We start from the raw sequence: 22,269 nt of genomic DNA on the forward strand, positions 1-22,269 counted from the left end.
TTCGCTGAAAAAGGAATCGTGCTGGGTATCACTGTTGGTTTAGCACGAACTCAAGCATTCCCACCTTGGATATGTACGCGCTTTAAACGCTGGTGATATTCTACCTTTAAAAAATAAAAAAATAAATCATGACCAAGTTCCATAAAAAGACCAAAACCATCAATGAACAGTTTGCTCCAGCAACTCTCTTATGCATGTGCCGTTTAGTTTGACTCAGTCCCATCTGCTACTCTGTCCTCATGTTTTAAGAATGGCTGCTAAGCGCTACAGTCCAGTAATCATCCTGTGAGTCACTCAGTGCTTGTGTGCACTTGTCATCAAGTGTGAAATGTGGTCCTGGAGATACTAGTGAGACTATTTTGACGCCGTTTAAATGTGCATTAAAGATGAAGAACCACGGGTGCACGGTTGATTTAAACGATGTGTGTGATCACACTGGTCTAAACATTGACATATTCAGTGCTACTAAAATACAAGGCTTCACTTACAGCCCTGATTTTCTTTTTGAATTCTAAAAAAACCCAAAATGTCACCATCCAGGCTGATCTATTAGCTGACAATCTTTTATTCTGAAAGTTACTTCAATTCAGTTTCAGTTATATAACCAAATCACAACAACAGTGACCTCAAGGTGCTACAACACAGAGAACCCCAACAACTTCCCATGGGCAAGCACGGCCCCCCATGGGCAAGCACGGCCCCCCATGGGCAAGCACGGCCCCCCATGGGCAAGCATGACAAATGGCTCCTGGCTTGTCTTTCCTAGCAGGCTCGATAATGGTCAGCTGCTTCTTGACTCAGTCAGATGTACTCTAACTCCTCTTGGACTTTCATTTCAAGTAGAAGTAAAGAAGTACCAGCTGTGGTTTGACACAAACTGAGTCGTCTGCTCGATGACAGAGTCACTGGAGAGGCAGCTGATTATTGCTTCATTATTTATTGTAGAACAGCACATGCTGTGACGTTTCACAATTCACTGATCAAACTGTAGGTATGCCCCCTTTTAAATGTATGCCCCTGAAACTGATTACTGGACTCCAGTTTTACATTTTTAACAGGAACCAATGCGGAAACTAGCGATTTGCACTAATGCACTGTTGGTTTTGGTTTTTTTTATGGGATTTGTTTTGAAGCACCACCAGATGCTTTTCGTGAAAGTTTAAAAACCACTCTTTTTTTTTTTTTTCTTTCTTCAAGCTTGAAGCCACTTGTGTATCCATCACATGTGCTGCAGGTCACGTTTAGAAAGGACCAGACAACTATGAGTAATCAGTTTAAGGCATTCAAAATCAGACATCCCATTTATTCTACATGTGCTGTGATCATCTGATTCCTCTTATTACTGACTACTCAACTGGTTAATCGCATTACTATCACACATGTGAATCCACTGCAGAGCTTGACTGGTAAACATGATGAGCTGACACTGCTTTCTTTCTTTTTGACTTTAGTTCTGAAAAACAAAGAGCCTATCAGTTTTATCACTTTCCCAAATATCTTCATCAAAACAATCTTAAGATGTGGACAGCCAATTTAAATTTCTTAAAATGAATATAAATCAAAAAACAAACAAAAAAACCCAACCTGACTCTGATGTTGCAGAAGTAAACATGTATAACAGAGTAACGTCACCCTGCCACAAATAGCTCACCAACAGTCGTCAAACAAAAGCAGAACTGAAGTTAAACCACAAAAAGGCACGTCATGTTTTTTGAAACACTTAACTTGGCGGCAGATCGGTGACCTGCTTAACAGGGTAAGAAAAAAGAAGAAGAAAAAGGCGCCATTCAGGCTGAACTGAAACATGTGCAAACAGAAACAACAGTGAAATGAAAGCAAAGCACAAAGTGTACGAGGCTCATTTCCCCACAAAACAAGCATGTTTGTCCACTACTGTCTGCCTTACAGAGAGCGCGATGAGAGTTACGTTTAGACTGGAAAGTTTAAACCAATCTTTGTGTCATTTAAGCTCTTTAAGGAATAAATAATCAAACATTTGATAAGATATTTTCTATACTATACTTTCTAGAATGATCACAAAGCAGCCAGCCAGACAGACACAGGCCTGGCTTAGGTACGTAAATCCATTTGAGACCAAATTCTGGTGCAAAATAAAAATGCTCCAATATTTTATTTTTCTTGCTTTTTTTGGTCTCATATCACAGCTGAAAGCAGGACAGCAGAAGACAAAGTCTCCTTCTCTTTATTCATACACCTAGAGACAAATATGCTTTTTTTAATTACATTTAAATTACCCTCCATAAATAAAAGTCAATAAAAAGGGAAACAAAAGAAAAGACACCCATCCTATAAATAAAAAAAGAAAAAGATTTCCAGCCGAACACAGCGATAAAGATCTGTATACAAAATAAATACAAAAGAAAACCTTTAAAACTCATATGAACAATATACAGTGTTACTAATATCATGTTAAACCTCTGATTAACTTAGTGCATTTTTTCCATTCACCACAAGAAATACAAATCTCATCTTTTTTTCCTTATTTATATTTTTTTAGCAAATAAACAGGCAAATTAAGATCCTAACGATTATCCAAAGAAAAGGAGGAGATGCAAGGCGTAGCGCCCGCCGCGGAGCTCTTTGTTGACATGTCTGTGGTGTGTACAGTATGCTGCAAAGGAATCTGTGTTTTGTCTTTTTTTTTTTCTTAGTCTTTTTTTAAAAACAGTTTACTACACAAAGACATGGACGAACATCTCTGTAAGTAAGGATTTTGTGTTTCTCTACGAGTCTTCGGAACAACGTGTTGACAGTAAGGCTTCCCAGCCTTTTGCTGCAAGGTGTTACCGCTGCTACTGATGACGGCTATCGTCTACGACTCGACGTCACAACACAGAGAACGAGCGATGTCATTTTGGTGCGTGCCTAGTGCCGGATGGTGTGCTTAAAGCAGGCAGACAAACAAAAAAAAATTACAATTCTCTACTGGCCTTTTGCAGAAACACTCACAGACACACACAGTCCCTCATCTTTACAACGTTTTAAAACACGTGTGCAACTTAAATGTATGAAAACCGAACACGACAGTCTTGAATTTCCTCTCTTTTAAGGGTGGGGATGAAGATCACGGAGTCTGGTGAGGATGCGTCAGGAAACGATCGAAACTGCCAGGATAAAAATCTAGATTTCTACTTTTACTTGTCCAATCTAGTCAAGAGATGAATGGGTTGGTTACAGTGTAAATCTGATTACAGCCCACTGTGTTTGTGTGTATTTCTATGTGTGTGTGTGTGTGTGTATGCTGGGGGATGTGGGCCTTCAGCGGTGCCGGTCCAGTGCAAACCTACCTAAAAATAACAGTTTCAGATTAGAGCAGGGGTGAGATGGACGGAAGGGTGGAGTGGAGGGGTGGAGGGTCACCGATATGTGCAGTCCACCTCATCTGCTGCGACTTCGTACGACTCCCTTTGTTGATTCAAGTAAATCCACGCCACTTCCAGGCCTCATAGCGCCACCTGCTGATGAAGGTGAGAGTTGGCAGATGCTCCGGTCAGCTGCAGGAGTGCTCCTCCTCCAGCTACCGGAGGAAAACAATAAATATGAAGAGCGAGCTCAGTCCTGTGATTGTTCTTTCTGTCCTGTTGTTGTCACAAAGGAGTCTGGTTTGTGTGTTTGATAGCTGCATGACTGCTCGGGAATGTGCGTCTCCCTCAAGCACACTCCTTGAAGCTGCTGTACATCCGCCCACCACCGCCCCCTCCCCGATCACCGCAATCCCATCTGATTCCTGACCCTCTGTCAGCCTGGGTGCTGCTGCTATAGGCAGTCTTTGCACAGCGCCACCTGGCCCTTCATGTAGTCACGGCAGGGACAGATGCGCTGCAGTGTCGAGTGGGCGCCGGCGCAGCTGAACAGCAGCAGGTCCGACTGGAAGATGCAGTGATGGCGAGTCTCGCTGTATGCGGGCACAACGGTGTCGGCGCTCGACTCCACCGTTTGACAGTCCATGCCAAACCTGACGGAGAGACGGACCGCTTTAGATTTTATTTTTAAACACTTTTTTTAATGTGAAGGAGAGACAAGAAGAGAAAACACATGCACACACTGGTGTCTTTGAGCTGCAGGCTTGATAATCCATTTTTCTTCTGTAACTAAACTCAGCCCACTAGTGGTCATAACTATAACTGCAGGTTTCAGCAGCTCATCAGAGAATGATAAATGCTCACATGAGCTTAAGCCTGTGTCGTGCTGCCACCTAGTGGCCACTAGTATTGAGGCAAAGTATGTGTCCCACCTGGCCAGGTCTTTGTCCTTGTTAAGGTGCTGGAAGAAGGAGGGCTCACAGATGAGCTGCTCCTCCTGACAGACCTGCTTGCAGGAGTGCCCGGGCTCTGCCAGCTTCACTTGCAGGGCGCTGAGGGGAGGCCACATGACCTGACCGTGACAGAAGTCCTGAGGACACAACATGATGTTAAACAACAGGAGTGCAAAAAGGAGGAAAAAGGAAAAGGAAAAAAAAAACGTAACTCTGTAATACCTGTATGCTTTATGTAAAGAAAGTAAAAATAAGTTAGCTCTGCCGCTCTTTAAACTAACTTTCATATAATTGGTTGCCACATGCAAGCAGGAGGTTTAAACGGGAGGTGGGCGGGGCTTCTGTGCTCGGAGATTACAGAGATCCAAGAGCTTAAAAGCTGACAGAAATGAAACGTGTAGTATTCTTCGTACACGTGCCGACCTCATTATTTAAAAAACATGTCCGTCTTTAATATGATCTTCCAACACTGTAACACAATATGACAGAAAATAAGAGCAAAATTAATCTGAATAAAAGCATTTTGTTGGCATGTTATACCTTTAATTTGAAGATAACAGGAAATGATCAGGGAGATGACAGAAAGGTGTTGGCCTACCTGTCAAACTCCATTAAATTCATCTTTATTGTAGATTTTGTTCATTTCATGGGATGTTTTGATCGCTCTTATAGCTTCTGCTTCCTCTCATATTTCATTTTGCTTTGATGTCTACTTGCTGTAAATGCTTATGTTGAGTTATTTCGACAGGCTTTAATCTTTGAATTTTAATCAGCGGCAGCTGAACTTGCTGGTTTTGAAAATCTATACGGCCCTGGGGACGCCAACCACAGCTGAGGGTGGCATGAATTAAAGCCCGACATGATTTCATTCTGACTTGTGTGCACGTGGAAAAGATGGAGAGGCGCTCTGCAGAGGCAGTACCTGGTTCTCGATGAAGGCGTTCACTCTCTGCAGCATCCCCTCGCAGGTGAACTCATAGGGCAGGTAGGGCTCAATCTGAATAACACAAAACACAGACTGTTAAAACACGTGCAGGGCGAGGGAGCTTGTAAACTCTTGTGCTCGACAGTGTTTCTATATGATGACGCTCAGAGAGCTCCTCCCGGTGAAGCGTTAGCTTCCTGTCTGATCTTTGCGCCGCTGAAGGAAACTTCAAACGGGGGACAACCAACAACTGCAGCCTTTGTTGCTGAACTGAGTCGCTCCGTGCTCCATCTGAGCTTTTGGCTGCTGGGAGGAAGCAAGGATGAGGAGAGGGGAAGGGAGGGGGGGAGCAGGAGGAGAGCCGGAGCCTGGTAGGCTGCGTCTCGCCACGGATCACGGCGCATATGAGGCTCTGTGGGCTCGTCCAGTGAACACAGGCATTGTTCTGACCAGCTCGGCGGAGTACAACAACACAACGAGGTCCTGAGTCCAGTTTTAAATATGCATGGGCCCGGACCAGGAGACGGAACACGATATCTCCATCAATCCTCCTGCGGCTCCAACAAGGTTTTCCTTAACGACTAACCAGCCAGGACGCCATTTACACAATCACACCCTCTTTTTTGCTCCGTGTTAAGACATGTGAGGCGCACTTGCTTTTTAACTTAGAAGAAGAAGATTTGAAGATTTGAATTTTTCAGATTCATTCACTGCAGCTCATCATATAAGAAATCTATGAAAGCAGCTGTCCACATTTTTATTCAGTAAACAAATTCATTCCCTCTTCACACCAAATACTACAGCAAAGGGAATGGAGGCATTAATGTTAGTTAAAAAAAAGCTAACTCACACTCTTTTCAAGTCCAGCCACAAGTTCTCGATCAGACTGAGATCTGGGCCAATCCAGAACATTCACCTTGTTGTCTGTGTATCATTTCTCTGCTTTGGTGCATATTTGTCTGCATTCATGTCCTTCTCTGCCTTTACAGGCCTTCCAGGGCTCGCTGCTGAGAAGCACCCCCAGAGCATGATGCTGCCTCCACCATGCTTCACAGTGGAGATGGTGTATTTGTGGGGTTGTCCATTAGACTAGATGCTACAGCATCTAGTCTAATGGACAACAAGCTCAAATTCTGTCTCATCAGGCCAAAGAACCTCAACTGGACAAATCATCCCAGCAGTTGGAAATCTTTTTGTAACCATGTCCTGACTTTTACTTTTCAATCTGTTCTCTGAGTGGCTTAGAGCACTCTTTTGTCCTCATGTTGCAATTGTAGCAGGAATACTAAAAAAGAGACTGGACCTCCCAGACACAGGAGGTTTTATGTCACAATCACTTGACACATCAACACAGGTCCATTTCACTAACAGTGACACTGCTGGAATCAATCATGTTTATGTAGAGCAGCAAGAAGGTCTGTACAACAAACAAGTGTACACTGAAGCTCATTTAACTTCTTTATTCATTAACCCCCAACCGGTCGCGGCAGATGGCCCCGCCCCTCCCTATTGTGGAAAAAGTGGTGATGCTTAAGAGAGAAGACTGGCAGCTTAAAAAAAAAGCACAAGAATTTCACAAGTGAAGAAATTGAAAGAATAGTGTCAGAGGATGAAGCTGGAAAAAGCACATCTTTGGGAAGTGCCTGCGCTGCAATACAGATCAGGTGAATGTTGTGTCCTCTGAGATTCAGACAGCGGCTCGGATGGAGAAAAAAAAAGAGAAAAGGTCTGACATTTAACTTGATAAGGGGGGTAAAAAAAAGAGTAACTGAAAGAAAAAATAAAGAAGGAAGCAGGTTGAGAAGAAGGCGCGTCAGATCTGTCAGCTCATGATGAGAGACTCACTGCAATTACTGACTGAACACCCAGGAGCCAGGCACTGGCAAGAAATGAAGGTGAAAAGTGCTGAAACCCAGTGAGGATGAAAGGGGCATAAAAGGGAATTTGAAGATGACTTGTTGTGTTTGTATTTAAGTTCATTTAAGGTATTAAAGTCTGTCAGTTAAAGCTTGCTGAATGTGCAGCGCATTTAGTTAAAAGATGTTTGCAGCTATGCAGCAGTAGGGCCGAAAGCTTGTGTGTCTGTACAGCACCTAAGGGGCTTCTGCCCTTGTTGTAGAAACAAATATGCAATAACATTTGTGAAATTGCACCAAATTTTAGCTTCTTTCAGTCGCCCGCGGTTACCTTTTGGCTGAGGATGGAGCGGATGGCCCTCTCTACTTCGGCAGAATTCTCGATATCCACCGTCCACACGTGGGGCCGACCGATGTACACCTCGGCGTATGGGTGCTGAGAGGTCAGCTGCAGGCAGCAAAGCAGAAATGAGAGGGGTGGGGGGGGGGGTTAGGAAAATCAAACGATTTAAAAGTTATGGGTCGAGCTGCGGGGGACAAATCCTGCACTCCTCTCACCTCTCTCAGGGTGGGTTTGCCCTTGAAGAAGTCTGTGTTCTTGCTGCTCTTCGAAGGGTTGAACTTGGGGTTGAGGAAGGCACAGCCGTTGGCAATGGCCTCCAGGGGGGCGGGACCCTCGTAGGGGAAGGAAAGACCCACAAACAGCTGCAGAGGAGAGAACACACACGGCTGTCAGGCTCCATAGGCTGGATATCAACACACACAAGTCAGTAAGGAGGAGGCATGTGTGAACAGCAGTGTGCAGGTCCTGAAATAAGCACAACTAAAGGTGCCGGTGGGAGGAGGCAGAGGGGCGCCGAAGTTTACTGGCTGTGTTGAGGAGTCGCCAATAGTGCCTTGTAGAAACAAATCTCCCCTGTTATCAGCACAAATTGTGACGGAGGCAGCACATTTTCGCCATGAAACAAGGGAGGGAAAACAAGCCCGATAATATGAAGACATCACTTTTACGTTTACTCCTCCCACGGGGCTGAAGGAGTTTGATATCTTAGGCGTGGAGGTACATAATAGCTCAGCAATCAAATCAGATAGTAAACGATCATGGAAACTGGCAAAGACACCTTAGAACCGCCTTTCAGCTCTGAAACGACTCATTTAAATCAACGTTTATGTCTTTTAGGTGTTTCTTCGGCTTGTTTGGAAGCACATTAGCCATTACTAACACAGAAATACGTAATTTTTCTACTCAAACCTCTAAGCCTGGTTCTGCTGGAGGTTTCTTTCTGTTAAAAAAGCGGTTTTCCTTCCTGCTGTCGCCATGTGCTTGCTCAAAGGTGGCGTCTGACAATTTTCCACCACCATGTAGTAAACATGTAGTTTTCCATATTAAACAAAAAAGAAGGCTCTGTACAAGGAACGAGTGGCTTCTCAGCACTGAAAGTAAAACTGTGACATTCCACAAAACCTGACGGCCGACCGGGACTCTGGAAGTTTCTGGGTGTTTATGCTACGGTATAGTGTCTCCACTGTTTGTGCTTAGCCAGAATCCCAAACATTTATTTCAGTAAACAGTGAAAACGGGTGGAGGGTTCTAGAAGCAACTTTTCTTCTCCTGAGTGGAAAGAAAGCAAATATTTGTGGAGCTCGCCTGCATGAGTAGTGAGACAGCAATCGAGAAACTGAGAGGGGAGGCCGGGTGCCAGCTGAGTGGCTTATTGAGTGGAGCCAGCTGGCTGACACAATGGCTTATCTGTGTGTTTGAGTCGGTGTTACATACACACGCTTTCTTTAAGTGCACAATGCAGCGCTGTGTCATGAGGTATGCCTGTAGTCACATGAATAATCAGACCTGTGGAGTGAATTCTGCTCTTTCAGCTGTGAGTGTTACTGAAATATTTCTGCCAACAGGTGGCAGCAAAGCACGTGCGTTCTTTAATCGCATGCATGCAAAGGCTCCTGAAAGCTGCAAACCAGTCAGCTGGTACTTGTAGGGAGAGGACCCAGAGGGGAGAAGAGCTGAGATAAACACACTGAATAACTCAGGTGGGAGTTTATGACTAACGCTTGCAAATTGATTGTAGCTAGATGTGAATGGATTTAAAAAACAAAAACAAGTTTATAGCACTGACCCACAATCTCATCATTAGTTTACAACGGCTCTGGAGTCCCGTGGTCATGGACAGGCTGACTTCAACACCATGCAGCTCTCCACATGAAAGCTGCTATCGATTTGGACCCCTGAGGAAACATCCTGCCTTACTCATGCAAAGGACACACACCTACGACACGAGAAGATTTCATTTCTGCTCTCATCACTCAGCGTTAAAGTCGAGGGATGCAACTAATGATTATCTGCAGAACATCTGAAGGAAAAAAGTAGCATCAGTGCTAACAGTCAAATATGCATGAGGGCAATGCGGGAGTCTGTAACAGCAACTGTACAAAATATACAATTATTGTAAAAATAATCAACAGAAATCAATCACATTTTACCATGAGTACTTTCTTACTTAATAGAAATGATTGCTCAGTAACTATGCGCTCATGATAAAATATTGATATTGAATGGATAAAATATGATTGATTTCTGTTGATTTTTTTTTTTACAATAATTGTGTATTTTTTGTGTGTATGCTGTTAATGAAAAATGTGTTTTTGTTGTGTGACCATCCTGTAGTGTAATCACTGGAGCCTCAAAACTTTGCCTTTAAGCAACCTGACTACATGTAAATGTTCTGTAAACGCAAGTACATTCAAAAACTTTAGATTCAACTAGAATCTGGTCAAATTTAATGGATTTCATTGGTATACATATGCATATTTTCCTTAAATAAATAAACCTTGGATTTCATATATGTCAGCTGCATTTTACTAAAAATATTAATGAGGGCCAAGAATAGTTTTTTTTAAATACCAGTAGCCGTCTCTGAAAGCACTTAAATGTTGTAGGGAAGAACAGCAGTTACTGTAGTACAAGTTACCTGTAGTTATTAAATATCAAAGATCACTTCCTTTACCAGTTTTTTTTTTTTTTGGCTTGTTTGTTTTAAACACTTTCAGAAGCAGCAGCATAAACGTCCTCAGGGTTTTTTGCAAGCCTTGACAAAATGATCAGAAAAACAGTTTGAACGGGTGAGTGAAAGTGAGACTGTGCATATAAGAAGTTATATAGATATGAAAATATCATGTATCACCTTGCAGATGTGGTTTGAGGGCGGAGGGAGGGGATTTTTTTTTACTAATAAATGTGACGCGCTCACACACTAAAAGTTAAACTCTTATGATCAAATAAATGTTCTACTCTTAGAATTTAGTCAGGAATTAAAGTATCTGCTCTCTTTGACATCACACAGAAACATAGTGGATGAAATGGAGACTAACGGACACTTTAGATCAGCCTGAGCTTTCGGCTAACACCTTTATGCACTGAGCACATTGAAGATTTTTGATGCAAATTTGTCGTATAACATCGAAACAGTTGCGATTTTACTAAAGTTTTGCCAAAATCCACCCAAAAATGCACTATGATTAAACTGGAGTCAACATCAAGCGATGGTGAGCTGGTCCTGATGCTTCTAAACACTAATCTGGCTGAAGAGTTGGGAGTTCGCCTTGTAATCGGAAGGTTGCCGGTTCGAGCCCCGGCTCGGACAGTCTCGGTCGTTGTGTCCTTGGGCAAGACACTTCACCTACCGCCTACTGGTGATGGCCAGAAGGGCCGATGGCGTGATATGGCAGCCTCGCTTCTGTCAGTCTGCAGCTGTGGCTACAACTGTAGCTTGCCTCCACCAGTGTGTGAATGGGTAGATGACTGGGTGTGTAAAGCACTTTGGGGTCCTCAGGAGACGGCGACAGTAGGGAGAATTTCATAGTTTGATTCAGGAGTTGATGCTGTCTCGCACGCTTTTGTACGAATTTCAGGATATTCGTCTGTGGGGCAGTTTGAACTCTTTCTGGCAGAGTAAGGATCACATCCGAGGTGATCAATTCAGAGAGATTGGGTCAGTCATTCGACTCGAAGCTGCATCTAGCTGTGTGTCTGAGGTGAAACAGTATTATTCTACCATCTTTATATCACTGTATATTCATTGTATATTCAGTATTGTTGGTGGTCAGATCGGTTAATTTGCATAAAAAACAAAATCAGAAAAATACAAGAGGTGAAATTTGTCCGTGGAAACCAAAGTGCTCTATAAATGATGTTTAATGTGTTCTTCTTTACATTACGGTGTCTGTCAAATGTCAGACATCACCTGAACTTTCCAACATTATCTCATGCAACAATAGCGTCTTAGTTCTTAGCCACAGTAGCAGCAGGTGTTTTGCATTTCTGATTATTTCGACTGTCTTTCCCTGGAACAGTGAGCAGCTATTAGCCAAAAGACCTGAACACTCACAGGTGCTACAACTTCCACAATCTCTTAGTAACTTGCAGAACTCAACGCCAGATCAAGATCATATACAAAGGAGAAGAAGCTGCTATCTGCACCTTTGTCTAGCATGTAAATTTAAGCTAACGAGGTATCTGGAGTGAAAGTTGTCATGCAAAACGTGCTGGAACAACATCAGATTTCTGCCGTTGCCACGCAGGGCTTAAAAACACGGTGGCTTCTGAGTGTAATGACCCAGCGAGTTAATTAGGCTGTTTGTTCATGATATTTCTAATCCCAGCACCTGCCATGGGATGTTTGAGTTTTCCCTTTATGCTGATTACAGCGGCATTAACGGTGGAGCAAGACAAACACCATTACCATACTAACACCATTTCTTATTTTGCATAAATTGGTTGTTGAAAGCATGGTGTGTGCAGAAGGTGGAAAAACAGAAGCAAGAGAATCTAACAGGTTGAGTTAGACAGGCCTGTGAGACGGATGTGAGAAGGCAGAGAGAAAAACATCAAAAACCTCTGACTCTGTCAGTCTGCAACATGACGCAGCAACGTTTTGCTACATGTCAGCGGTTTGATCATCCACGCTATTCACCTGATAGAGCGCAGCACGTCACAGTTTATTTCAGGGAATTTGGAGCTTGAACAACCTCCCCCCTTCCTTCAAATGTCACAAGGCAACATATTCGCAAAAGCGCCTCAACGCGGGAGCACTTTTAAAGCTAAACCTCACGAGGCCAATTAGCTGAGGCAGTCTGCTCGCAGGTAAGAGTAAACGTGTTGTTTAAGCGACGAAAGGACGAGTGCCTATAACGCCCCTTGTTTTGCTTGTAAACTCTTAAACAAGAATGCCGGAGAAATGTCTGGTTTTGTGCGATTTAATTGGCCGTTCCCCGATGGGTTTCCAGCCAGGAACGCATGTAATGAGAAGATATGGAGGTTTATATTATATCCCGGTTCTGTTGTGTGTTTACCTGCCAGACTTTGCTAATAAAGCTCTCGCTCCAGCAAATCATAATTCACTGCACTGTTGGTGGAGCGTTGTTTGCCTTCAGTCTTTAATGATCCGCTCCACTGCAGAATGCATCGTTGTCTTTCTGTGCCTCGGTGCCTCGAACATCACCGGATCCTTGGTTTCAGGTGCTCAGGACAGAATCACTAATGTTTTATGGCTAAAGCAACTCTGCAGCTCTGCTAAGGACAAAGAGGTTTAGATATATATCCATCTTTTTTTCTATAACTGACTGTATCGTGAGCTGTGGCCGTCTCGCTCTGATGTCCCTCCCTTGCCTGAAAGTATCTAGTTTCAGAGGCTAAAGAAAATCAAAGCCTCCCCTCACCTCATTTTTTCCTGAAAGGGATGAAGACTGAAGCCAGAGAGATTCTTAGCTGAATTAGTGCCAGTTTGCACCTCCAGCGGATGTTGTTGTCAGCTATGTGAGGATCTTGTCATTTTCATTCTGTAGCTCTTTAGAAGTTTGCAGCTCGGTGGGAATTTTTTGGATACGTTTTCAAAGTGGGTCCACAGACCGTTCAGAACACCTCCCCTCATGACCGTGCAGTCTTAGCAAAACCATGACAGGTCATGGCAGACCTCACAGGAAATCGATTTCTGCTTCTTCTCCTTGTATTTCTGTTCTGTGTGGCAGTTATGGACACTATCAGGGTTTAGGCTCAAGTGAGAAGCAGTGTCCTGACCTTTAGCAGACTTCTAGGGCAACAGGTATGTTTGTGTAATGAATGTGTCCCAAGATAAATCAATCCGGTGGTAAAACTGTCTAGTTTAAAACATACATTGTATATCAAAGATGAACCTGCACAAAGCTGCAATAACTCTAATAATGTTTAACTTTAAGCCTTGAAAGAACTAAAGCGGACAGCTAATTATAGATATAAAGCAACTGCTTTTACAACAAGAGGGGACTGCAGCTTCTGGGAATTATTTATTATTTTTACCTACAAGTGTTTGTTTTAATAGGTGTAAAACAAAGTGTTGTATGTTTAGCAGCCATGCATACATTCGTAAAAACCTAGAAACCTGCCTCTCATACGTCACTGCCTCTGAAGAGCTTGCTCTACACAACACATTGCCATGTAGTTGTCTTTGTCAGTGCGAGTGGTTGGAGTATGAATGGGGAAGTACCTCTGTGACCGGCCAGGCTCAGAGAAAGCACAGCCACTTGGCTCAAGGCTCTTTCAGAAGAAGACCTCTATTCACATAAAGACATTTTTTCATCCCAAACCTCCAATAAGTCTCAGAAGAATCACATATTTACTCCAACTTGCCTGTAGATTTATTTTTGTAGCACTGATATGTGCTTCAATATTTCTTTTTTCAATTTCTTTTGACAAGCAGACTAAATATAAAGCAAGAAGAAAAACATTCAGAGGTGATTTTGTAGTCACGGCGCATCAAAAAGTCCAAGGTTAGTTAATAAAGATACAGCGTTTCTTCGATATACTGCAGGTAAGCCTCGCTACAATTTCTTCATTATTTTAAAAAATGTCAGTGTGGCAAAGTGTGGGAGTTGATCTGTGGCTTTTACAGCCACCTAGTAAGAACTGCAGCCATGTACTTTTATTTCCCTCAAGGCTCATTTTTCCATGTTAGACAATTTAAAGTGAGGATCTCTCACCTTCGTTTCTCTCAGGAGGAATTGAAGGTCTCGGCCGCTAAGGATGCCGTGGTTCTTAACGTAGCCCGGGAGGTGCACGGTGCTGGTGCCGTGTACTGTGCCGTGAACCTCCATGTAGCTGTGAATGATGTCCAGGTACTTCTTCTTGTCCTAAAAAACAAATGGGGAGGAAATGAAGCAGATCAATTTAAATTAGGTTCAAAGCAGCATTCAAACGTCAACCTTTTTAGGTTAAACTGGTATAATTTAGAGACAAAATCTCCTCTCCTGCAAAAGCTCTTTGAATAGCAATTTCTGTTTGAGGGGATCAGTATCAGTATTTCATTTCGTGTCCTGGTGAACTTTTGTTCAGGCTACTCGACAGACCATCTGGCTTGAGTGGTGGGCTCAGCTAAAAATAGCACTGTAAAAGGAGCATCGGTGCACACAGTATCTGTTGTTAGTAAAGTCTACCTGATCTGTTATGCTCCTAAAGAAGAAGACCCAAAACCAAGTAATCCTGCTACTTTTACACTTAAAGTCATGCCTGGCCTGTTTCTACTGCACAGGAATGCTGACAAACTGATTATCAGGTCAAATGTGAAACATGGATAGAAAAACAATCTAATCTAATTTAAAGGGGCGTCTACTGATAACAGACAAACACATAGTTCCCCTGTGTTTTTGCCAGTGTTGTTACTTTTTTTTTCTTCTTTTTAGCAATTTTACAATGGGGGAAAGGAGTTTTAAAGACAAACAGCTACAGCTATCCAATTGCATTGTGGTAAATGTAGGACAATTTTTTGATTTTAACTTGAGACAAATACTAGGCACTGCAAGTTGAGATATATCAGCTCCTTTTTCGGTAATTAGTTAAGCAACTTGCAGCCATACTTGCAGATGTTAAAGCGAGCCTGAACTGCAGATTCTCCACACTGGAACGAGGTTTAACTGTTTGGTTGGTGACATTTCACACCTGTTATTTTGAATCAGACAGACAGCACAAAGAGTTTGCGGTTTGGAGGTATTTCACACAGGTTTGAAGAGAGGACGGATATGACAGGAAGCAGTGCCGCCTCACAATAAACAGCATTCAAAGTGGTTTTCACTCTCTGTGTTTATACATTACTTTGCATTTAATCAGTTACTGCCTCTCTTCGGAGCCTCTTCATGTTAAAAGGGAGTTTTTCCTTCCCAGTGTAGCCAAGTGCTTGTTTGGGGGTGGGGGGGCTTGTCTGATTGTTGGGGTTTTCTCTGGACTACTGCAGGCTCTTTACCTTTCAGTGTAAAGCATACTGTTGCTGTGATTCAGTGCTACATTAATAAAACTGAACTGAATTTTCTCAGTTCATTCAGAGCAATAGAAGTCTACCAGCTGACATCAGATGCATGCCTCTCTACAAACTAATGTCAAGTAGAGGGACATGCAGCCCACAAAGGTGTCGTGGTAGATCATCCCTAAGCCTTGTTAAAGATCTCTTCCTGTTAAAAAGGAAGCTCTTCCTCCCAACTGTCACTAAGCCACATCAGATTGTTGTTTGCAGATTTAGATATGCAAAAGGTCTCAAAAGGACATGTGTTAGCTAATGATGAACAGAAGACACGGCAACATGTGAATTAGAAAAATGGGCTCTTTAAAAACTCCCAGTCAAAAGTTTTCTGGACTTGCTTTTGACATGGTTCTGCACATTATTCCTTATTTAGGCTATCATATTTAAGTTTCTCCCACAGAGAAACCCGCAGCAGGTGTTCGACTTTTAAAAACAAGGACATAACTGTTGTATAACCCAGCAACACTCGAACATAAAATGCTGAACTGAAGTGCAAAATATGTTTTTAACTGTATCCTGTGCCTTCTAAGCACTGAGCCCTGTGGGAGCGGGGTACAGTGCAGCTGAGCGCTCTTAAGGTAGAACCCTTCAGGGAGGCAGTAAGATGAAAGCTGCCACTCTTCTCCATCGTGATGTGAAGCCACAATTACCAGTATGTATGTGTGCGTACACACACACACACACACACACACACACACACACACACACACACACACACACACACACACACACACACACACACACACACACACACACACACACACTTCTATAATGGAACATTATTGTTTACAAGAGCTTTAAAAGTATAAATCAGATATCCTACACACGAGCCTGCCTTTGAATCTGTTCTACCTCCAGGATCTGTTCCTGCTCTGTGCTGTTGTGTGTGTGTGTGTGTGTGTGTGTGTGTGTGTGTGTGTGTGTGTGTGTGTGTGTGTGTGTGTGTGTGTGTGTCTCCCACAGTACTTCCTTTTGGGGGTTAAATTTCAGGTAGTCGCTCGTCAGGGTCCCTGGAGGCCTGGCTATCAGATGCCTCCAGCCAGCCTGCTGTAACTAAAGCAGCCTCTGTGTGTGTGTGTGTGTGTGTGTGTGTGTGTGTGTGTGTGTGAGATGAAGTCCTAATTAGAAGGTGAAATCACTATCCTGTAATCTCCTCACTCAGGAGGGCTGAGCCAGGATTTGTGTGCGTGCCTGTGTGAGTGTGAGTGAGTGAGAAGGTCTTTACTAATCAAGGTTACTGGTAGGTATCTGAAGAGAAAGCAGAACAGCGTTGAAACTCTAACGCGATGCTGCAGGAGCTCAGAAGACGCTAAGGAAAAAAAGACGAGCAAATAAACTGCTGGTCTATAACTCTGATATTTTACAAGTTTGTCTTATTTAAAGCAATAACCGAAATACGTCTAATGCAGTCTGGTGATTCACATCAATATTTTAATTATGTACATATGCAACATATTTTTTACTTTTACATCAGTTTATGGTGCACTGACTGACTAAAAGAGCTGGGATTACTTTAAAAGCAGAGTTTTTGATGTTATGTTCATAAACTAATACTCTGAATATTACTGCAGTCGGTTGGCAGTCACGTCTTTTTTTATGACCAACAAACCCTATAATAAAAAAACGACTCTTGCAACTTTTACACAACAGCAAGACTGTAAAACACAATAAAATTCAAAAAACCCTCAAATGCACCAAGTGTCACAGTGTGTTCAGCAAGTCAATGTGCAACAGTGATAGCTCCTGCGTGACTAAATCATGGTTTAACTGTCTGTATGAACTGTGAAACCAAAGCTAACTGCCTTAACCGTGGATTGTTTCTAACGGCTAGCAGGGGGTGACGCAATGGCTCTCACGTTCTTGATAAGTGCATAATCAATTCAGTTTGTCTAAATTTTGTAGCTGATGGTCCCCATTAGAGTTAAAAACCAGGAAAAATCCTGTAGTGCAAGCCTACAGTATTAAAGTGTTAACGCCAAGCTGTCAGCTTACAGTCGCGCACTGTCCCTGGTCTTCACAGTCACATCATGCTCAGCTTCAAAACACCAAACTGATATGTGATGTCCCAGCGGTTACTTCGCTGTTTGCCATTCCAGGAAGCATGGGTGAGTATACGTGCTGTAAAATAAGTGTGCGACAGGTTGCGTCATCTGTAAGAGTGATTTGCAAATATGCAACTAAAAAAAAAAATCCACACACAATAGAAGGAAGAAGTCTGAAGGCAGCAGGATGTGAGCTTCTTTCTTTTTAATAAATGGGGACTGCTCCAGTAACCCTGATTGTATGCGGAGGATGAATACGCAGTCGACTGCTGCGGCCCTTCAGGCCACACTCAGCTTTGTACTTACTATCCAGATGTCTTCTAGAGCATGAAGAACATTACAAAAACAACGACGAGCTAGAGGAGCGTGACTGCAAAGTGGATCAACATTTTTTTTGATTTATCGTGGATTTCCTTGGCTTTGCTTTCCTGTAATGATGTTATGTCAACTTCTATTCATGATCCTATCTCAGCTGTCAGCACGCTGTGAATTACAAAGAAGTTATGACTTTAGAGCAGGCTCAAAGTCTTCCCCCTCTGACAGCCTGCGTGCATTTGGGCGAGCAGGGTGATGGGCGCCCGTCCGTACTGTACGTATATGTGTAGGTTTCAGAGCGCGTGTGATATGCAACGTGAAACCAGGGAGCACATCGATTGCGGCGGCCTTGAACAGGAGCACGTGCTCGGGGAGTTATAAAATAACTGCCTGAGCTGGCGAGGCTGATTGAAGCAGGGGGAGGAGGAGGAGGTGCGTTTTATGACCTTGTAAATCAGAGTGAATTTGTAAACCTTGGCTCAAAGAGGAAACAGGAGAGGAGGCTGCTGCTTTCTGTCGGGCTGAGGGATGAGTGTCCAGGGATGGAAGCAGACAGCGTGAGCAACACAGAATCGGAGAACAGCAGACCCACACACATTTTTGGTTTAAAGGGAATCTATTATGCTTTTATCTATTTCCTTTCATACACATGCACAGTTAGAACAGTGGCTTATATTAAACATGGATAAAAAAATAAGGCCAGTGTAAGTACAAGTGATCTCTGTAAGCCAAAAAGCTCAGGCTCAGGGTTTTTTTCTACTCTTGGCTCGCAACATCTCTACAAACCTATTTACAAAGAGGCAGCCAATCAGAAGAGGTTTTCTTAAAGGTAGAAGTTAAATTGCTTTTTTTCCAGACAGGTATAGGATAAAAAGAAGGATTATTTCAACTGGTAAAACACTGAGCTCCATACAGGGGTCTGACATGTTTAAAAAAGAAAATCATTGAAATACATGTACACAACTGTATACAGTCCTCCTAAACTTGATTTTGTTCTCAGGCCTCAAGTTAAAGAAAAGAGAGCAGACTGTTGAGTCGAGCAGTAACCTGAAGAGGTGTGGGGAGCTTGAGCCTCATCAGAATGCAGACAGATGCATGCGCTTCGACTTACATGACCATCAAACCGCCTTCAACATCGAACATCAAACGCACCTCAGATCGGCCCCCTCCCCAATCTGAAATTATTTCCAACTGAGAGACTCTGGGGGCCCCAAAACTGCAAGCTTGTCAATCAAAGCAAAGAATAAAATGAAGTTAAAAAAAAAATCACTTCAGCCATTCTTCAGAGAGACGGGAAAAATCATTTCCCTCCACAACACTCAGACCCATTCAACACACATACTGCAGTGATATACTGAGCCTTGGAGAAAGGCTGCAGTTTAAGTGTGATGTGTACACGGTGCTGCAGAGAGGTTTATCTCTGTCGCTGTATGTTTTAAAAATCAACCATGGAGTCACTTCAGGGAGGACACAGAGTCAAGCTCAGCATCACATCTGCTGATGGCTCAATGATTCCCTTTCACACATCCCAAAAGAAAACATCACATACACAGATATGTAAAGCAGATGTAGTGGCCGACACAATGACTTTAGTCACCAGGTACCATTCACACAAGCACTTTTTTCTATGCTTTTTCTAAGTGAGTGCTTTTTTATCTAACATTTGTAGAACTTGGGGTTAATATCTTCCCAAAGGATATTTGGCATGCAGACTGGGAGCAACCAGGAACTGAACCACCAACCTTCCGATTAGCAGATGACCTGCGCAACCTCTCTGCCTTAGTTCCACTGAAAGGAACTCCTAATGGTTCAGCATTCCAGCTCTGTGAGTATGGCTGCTTCCGGTTCCAACATGACTGTGCACCAGTACAAAAAGCAAGGTCCACAAAGACATGGATGAGAGTTTGGTGTGGAAGCACTTGACTGGCCTGCACAGAGTCCAATGTCAATGTCAATGTCATTTCCTGACCTCACGAATGTGCTTCTGGGAGCATTCCTATAAACACACTTCCCTGAAGAATTGAAGCTTTTACAGTTGCAAAGGGCGGGGCCCACATCATATTAAACCCTACAGATTAAGAATATGATGTCACTCAGGTTCATATGAGTGTGAAAGCAGACCAGTGAGTACTTCTAGCTTATAGTGTACATACCAAACCCCTGATGAGTTATTAATTTAACAGCTCACCGTTGCTGCTCCCTCTGCTTCTATTAGTATTTCAAATTGGCCTGCTGTTGTTTCCTATTGTAGATGCATGTGTGGTTAACAACAACGGCAGGTGCAAAGCTTGCAAACACTGCTTCTCTTGTGATGATTTCATAACCTTTAAATGCTTTTAAACCATTGCTGTGACAAATATTAAAGCACACTATAAATACTGGAACACTTTTATCGGAAGGCTTGATCACCAGTGTGTTGGCTCATTTGGTGCTGCTACCTTCATGGACAATCTGGAAAATTCAATAGCTAGCTTGACAGATGCTGAAGGAATAGCCACAGGAATGCTGGTGATAAATCTGCATCCAGAGATGCTTGGGGTGCAGTCAGGAAAGGTCATTACACTTCAATACCCTGCAATGCCCCATTAGGCAGAGCAGTCTCTAATCTACTGGAGGAATCTGGTAGTTCCACCACACGGAGCATGTTTTTGATTGTGAGACAGTAGAGGAGGTGCTACATGACTGCCACCCCAGCTGTGTGTATAGGCTCTGCGTTAATCATCCAAGTGTTTCAGCCTGGACTGGTGTGTGACAAAGAGTTGAATTTCAAGTCCTGTAGAGGAGGACTAATAATCATAATCATATAAAAAGCAAACAGAAACAGAGAAACCGCAGCTATAATATCCTTGCTGTGATAGAAACACCTGTATCTGTCACACGCTTCAATGGGTGCTATTAAAGGCTTGTATATGGTAGCTCAAGGCACAGGGGAATACCATTTTTCCACACATTTAAAGGACAAAAATGTGCAGGAAACAAAATAGGTGCTACTGGGAGGAGTTTAAGCTAATTCCTGGCTAAGAAAGGTACTCACATTCAGAATGGATATGGTGCTGGGTAATACATTTCTCCTTGTTAATCAAATGGAGCTACTACAATTTACTGATTTATTTATGGTTTCTGTGTGTTCTCCTGCTCTGTCCTTGTGCTGTCTAAATTAAACACCTCTCCTGTAAATGTTTGTGGAAGCAGAGCGTGTCAATATTCAATGCGTGTTTCCTCTTTACTTTTTTAAAACCAGGACATACAATGACAAATGACCCTGCCAGCTTCACTTGTCTCTTTAAATCACAGAGATGACAGTTCAACTCTTCTCACTGGTTGAATTATCAATTGCCACTGTTTCACAATTTCAGTGATTGAAATCAAATTTCAATCTAGGGTAGACAAACATTAAGAATTACTAAAGACTGCGTTCTAATTGTCTGTGTGCTCCTCAAATATAAGACTGTATGCACAGTGTGTGTGTGTGTTAGTTCTGCTAGCGTTGTAGGTACACACCCATGGTTTTTATTGGTTTTATTAGCCTCTTTGCTACACTACCAACAGAGGACGTCCAGCTGATGGTCAGGTTAAATTTTTACTTTGAACCGAAATGGGTATTCTTCCTTGTCCCATATCCCTCGTCCTGTAGGAGGTTTCTACCTGTTAAAAGGACGTCTTTCCTTCTCGCTGTCGCCTAATGTAGAGGGTCATCTGATTGTTGGGGTTTTCTCTATATTATTGTAGGGTCTTTACTTTGCAATATATAAGTAGATAAGTATCACACATGGGGCCTGAAGGCCGGAGGTGGAAAAATGTGTTCATAAAAAAATAAATAAAATTGTAGTCTAGCCTTCATTCATTGCAGTGGTACTAAAGTTAATTCATGCATGAACTGTATCATATACTTGTATTTTAATACTAACACTGTTGTCTATTATATCTGTTATATCTGTATTTAAGATATAATTATATATACTGTATAAAAAGTATAAAAAACGTTTATCAGAAAACTGAGTAATTTCTAAGTTTTTGTTTTTTCGAAATACAGACCCAGGCTTAGTTAAAGTATTTCATCATGTGTACCAAAATTTTATGAATTTTTGTACATTTCAGCACCAAATGCATGAATTTCGCTGCTAAGTATTGTTTCTTTTCAGGATGTCCTGCTTTTCCAGTTGCAAAATACTACAAATGGCAAACTGAATATTCAACAAAGAAAAGCAATAACAGCTCCCACCTTCTGGAAATGTCTTGAGCCTAATTTAATAAAACATCTGTGACAGGAGAAGTCAATTTAATAACCGCAATAAAAAATGTTTCCAACCCAGCCCATCTCTTCCCTCAAACTTCATATTGAGCTTTAATGTTCGACTCAACTGGATTATCATAGAAGGGGAATCACAATGCTGTCTGCTTATGAGCCTACAAGGGTTAGAGTGCTCTGACTGTGCTGCTTGTGTGAGCTCCGTGTGTGCGTTTGTGTCTCTCTCCCTGTCAGCGCGGTGCGATTCGTCTTTCTTCACCATGTCCTCTGATA

At 42.6% G+C, this 22,269-nt stretch overlaps 1 protein-coding gene across 1 annotated transcript in view; it reads right to left on the reverse strand.

The window, feature by feature from the left end:
* Positions 1–1,158: 1,158 nt before the first annotated feature.
* mgat5 (alpha-1,6-mannosylglycoprotein 6-beta-N-acetylglucosaminyltransferase) overlaps positions 1,159–22,269 on the reverse strand; it is an 87,397-nt gene continuing 66,286 nt past the window's right edge. Inside the window, exons 11-16 of the mRNA XM_085449604.1 lie at positions 14,081–14,230; positions 7,616–7,762; positions 7,389–7,505; positions 5,199–5,273; positions 4,256–4,413; positions 1,159–3,976 (exon numbers count right to left, since the gene is read on the reverse strand). Of these exons, the coding sequence (XP_085305730.1) occupies positions 3,778–3,976; positions 4,256–4,413; positions 5,199–5,273; positions 7,389–7,505; positions 7,616–7,762; positions 14,081–14,230 (846 nt within the window). The 3' untranslated portion in view covers positions 1,159–3,777. The remainder of the gene's footprint in view (positions 3,977–4,255; positions 4,414–5,198; positions 5,274–7,388; positions 7,506–7,615; positions 7,763–14,080; positions 14,231–22,269) is intronic.

This window comes from Copadichromis virginalis, linkage group LG23 (assembly GCF_057382275.1).
Source record: "Copadichromis virginalis isolate Kocher_CV1m ecotype Utaka linkage group LG23, C_Virginalis_male_GT1.1, whole genome shotgun sequence".
Classification (NCBI taxonomy): Eukaryota; Metazoa; Chordata; class Actinopteri; order Cichliformes; family Cichlidae; genus Copadichromis; species Copadichromis virginalis.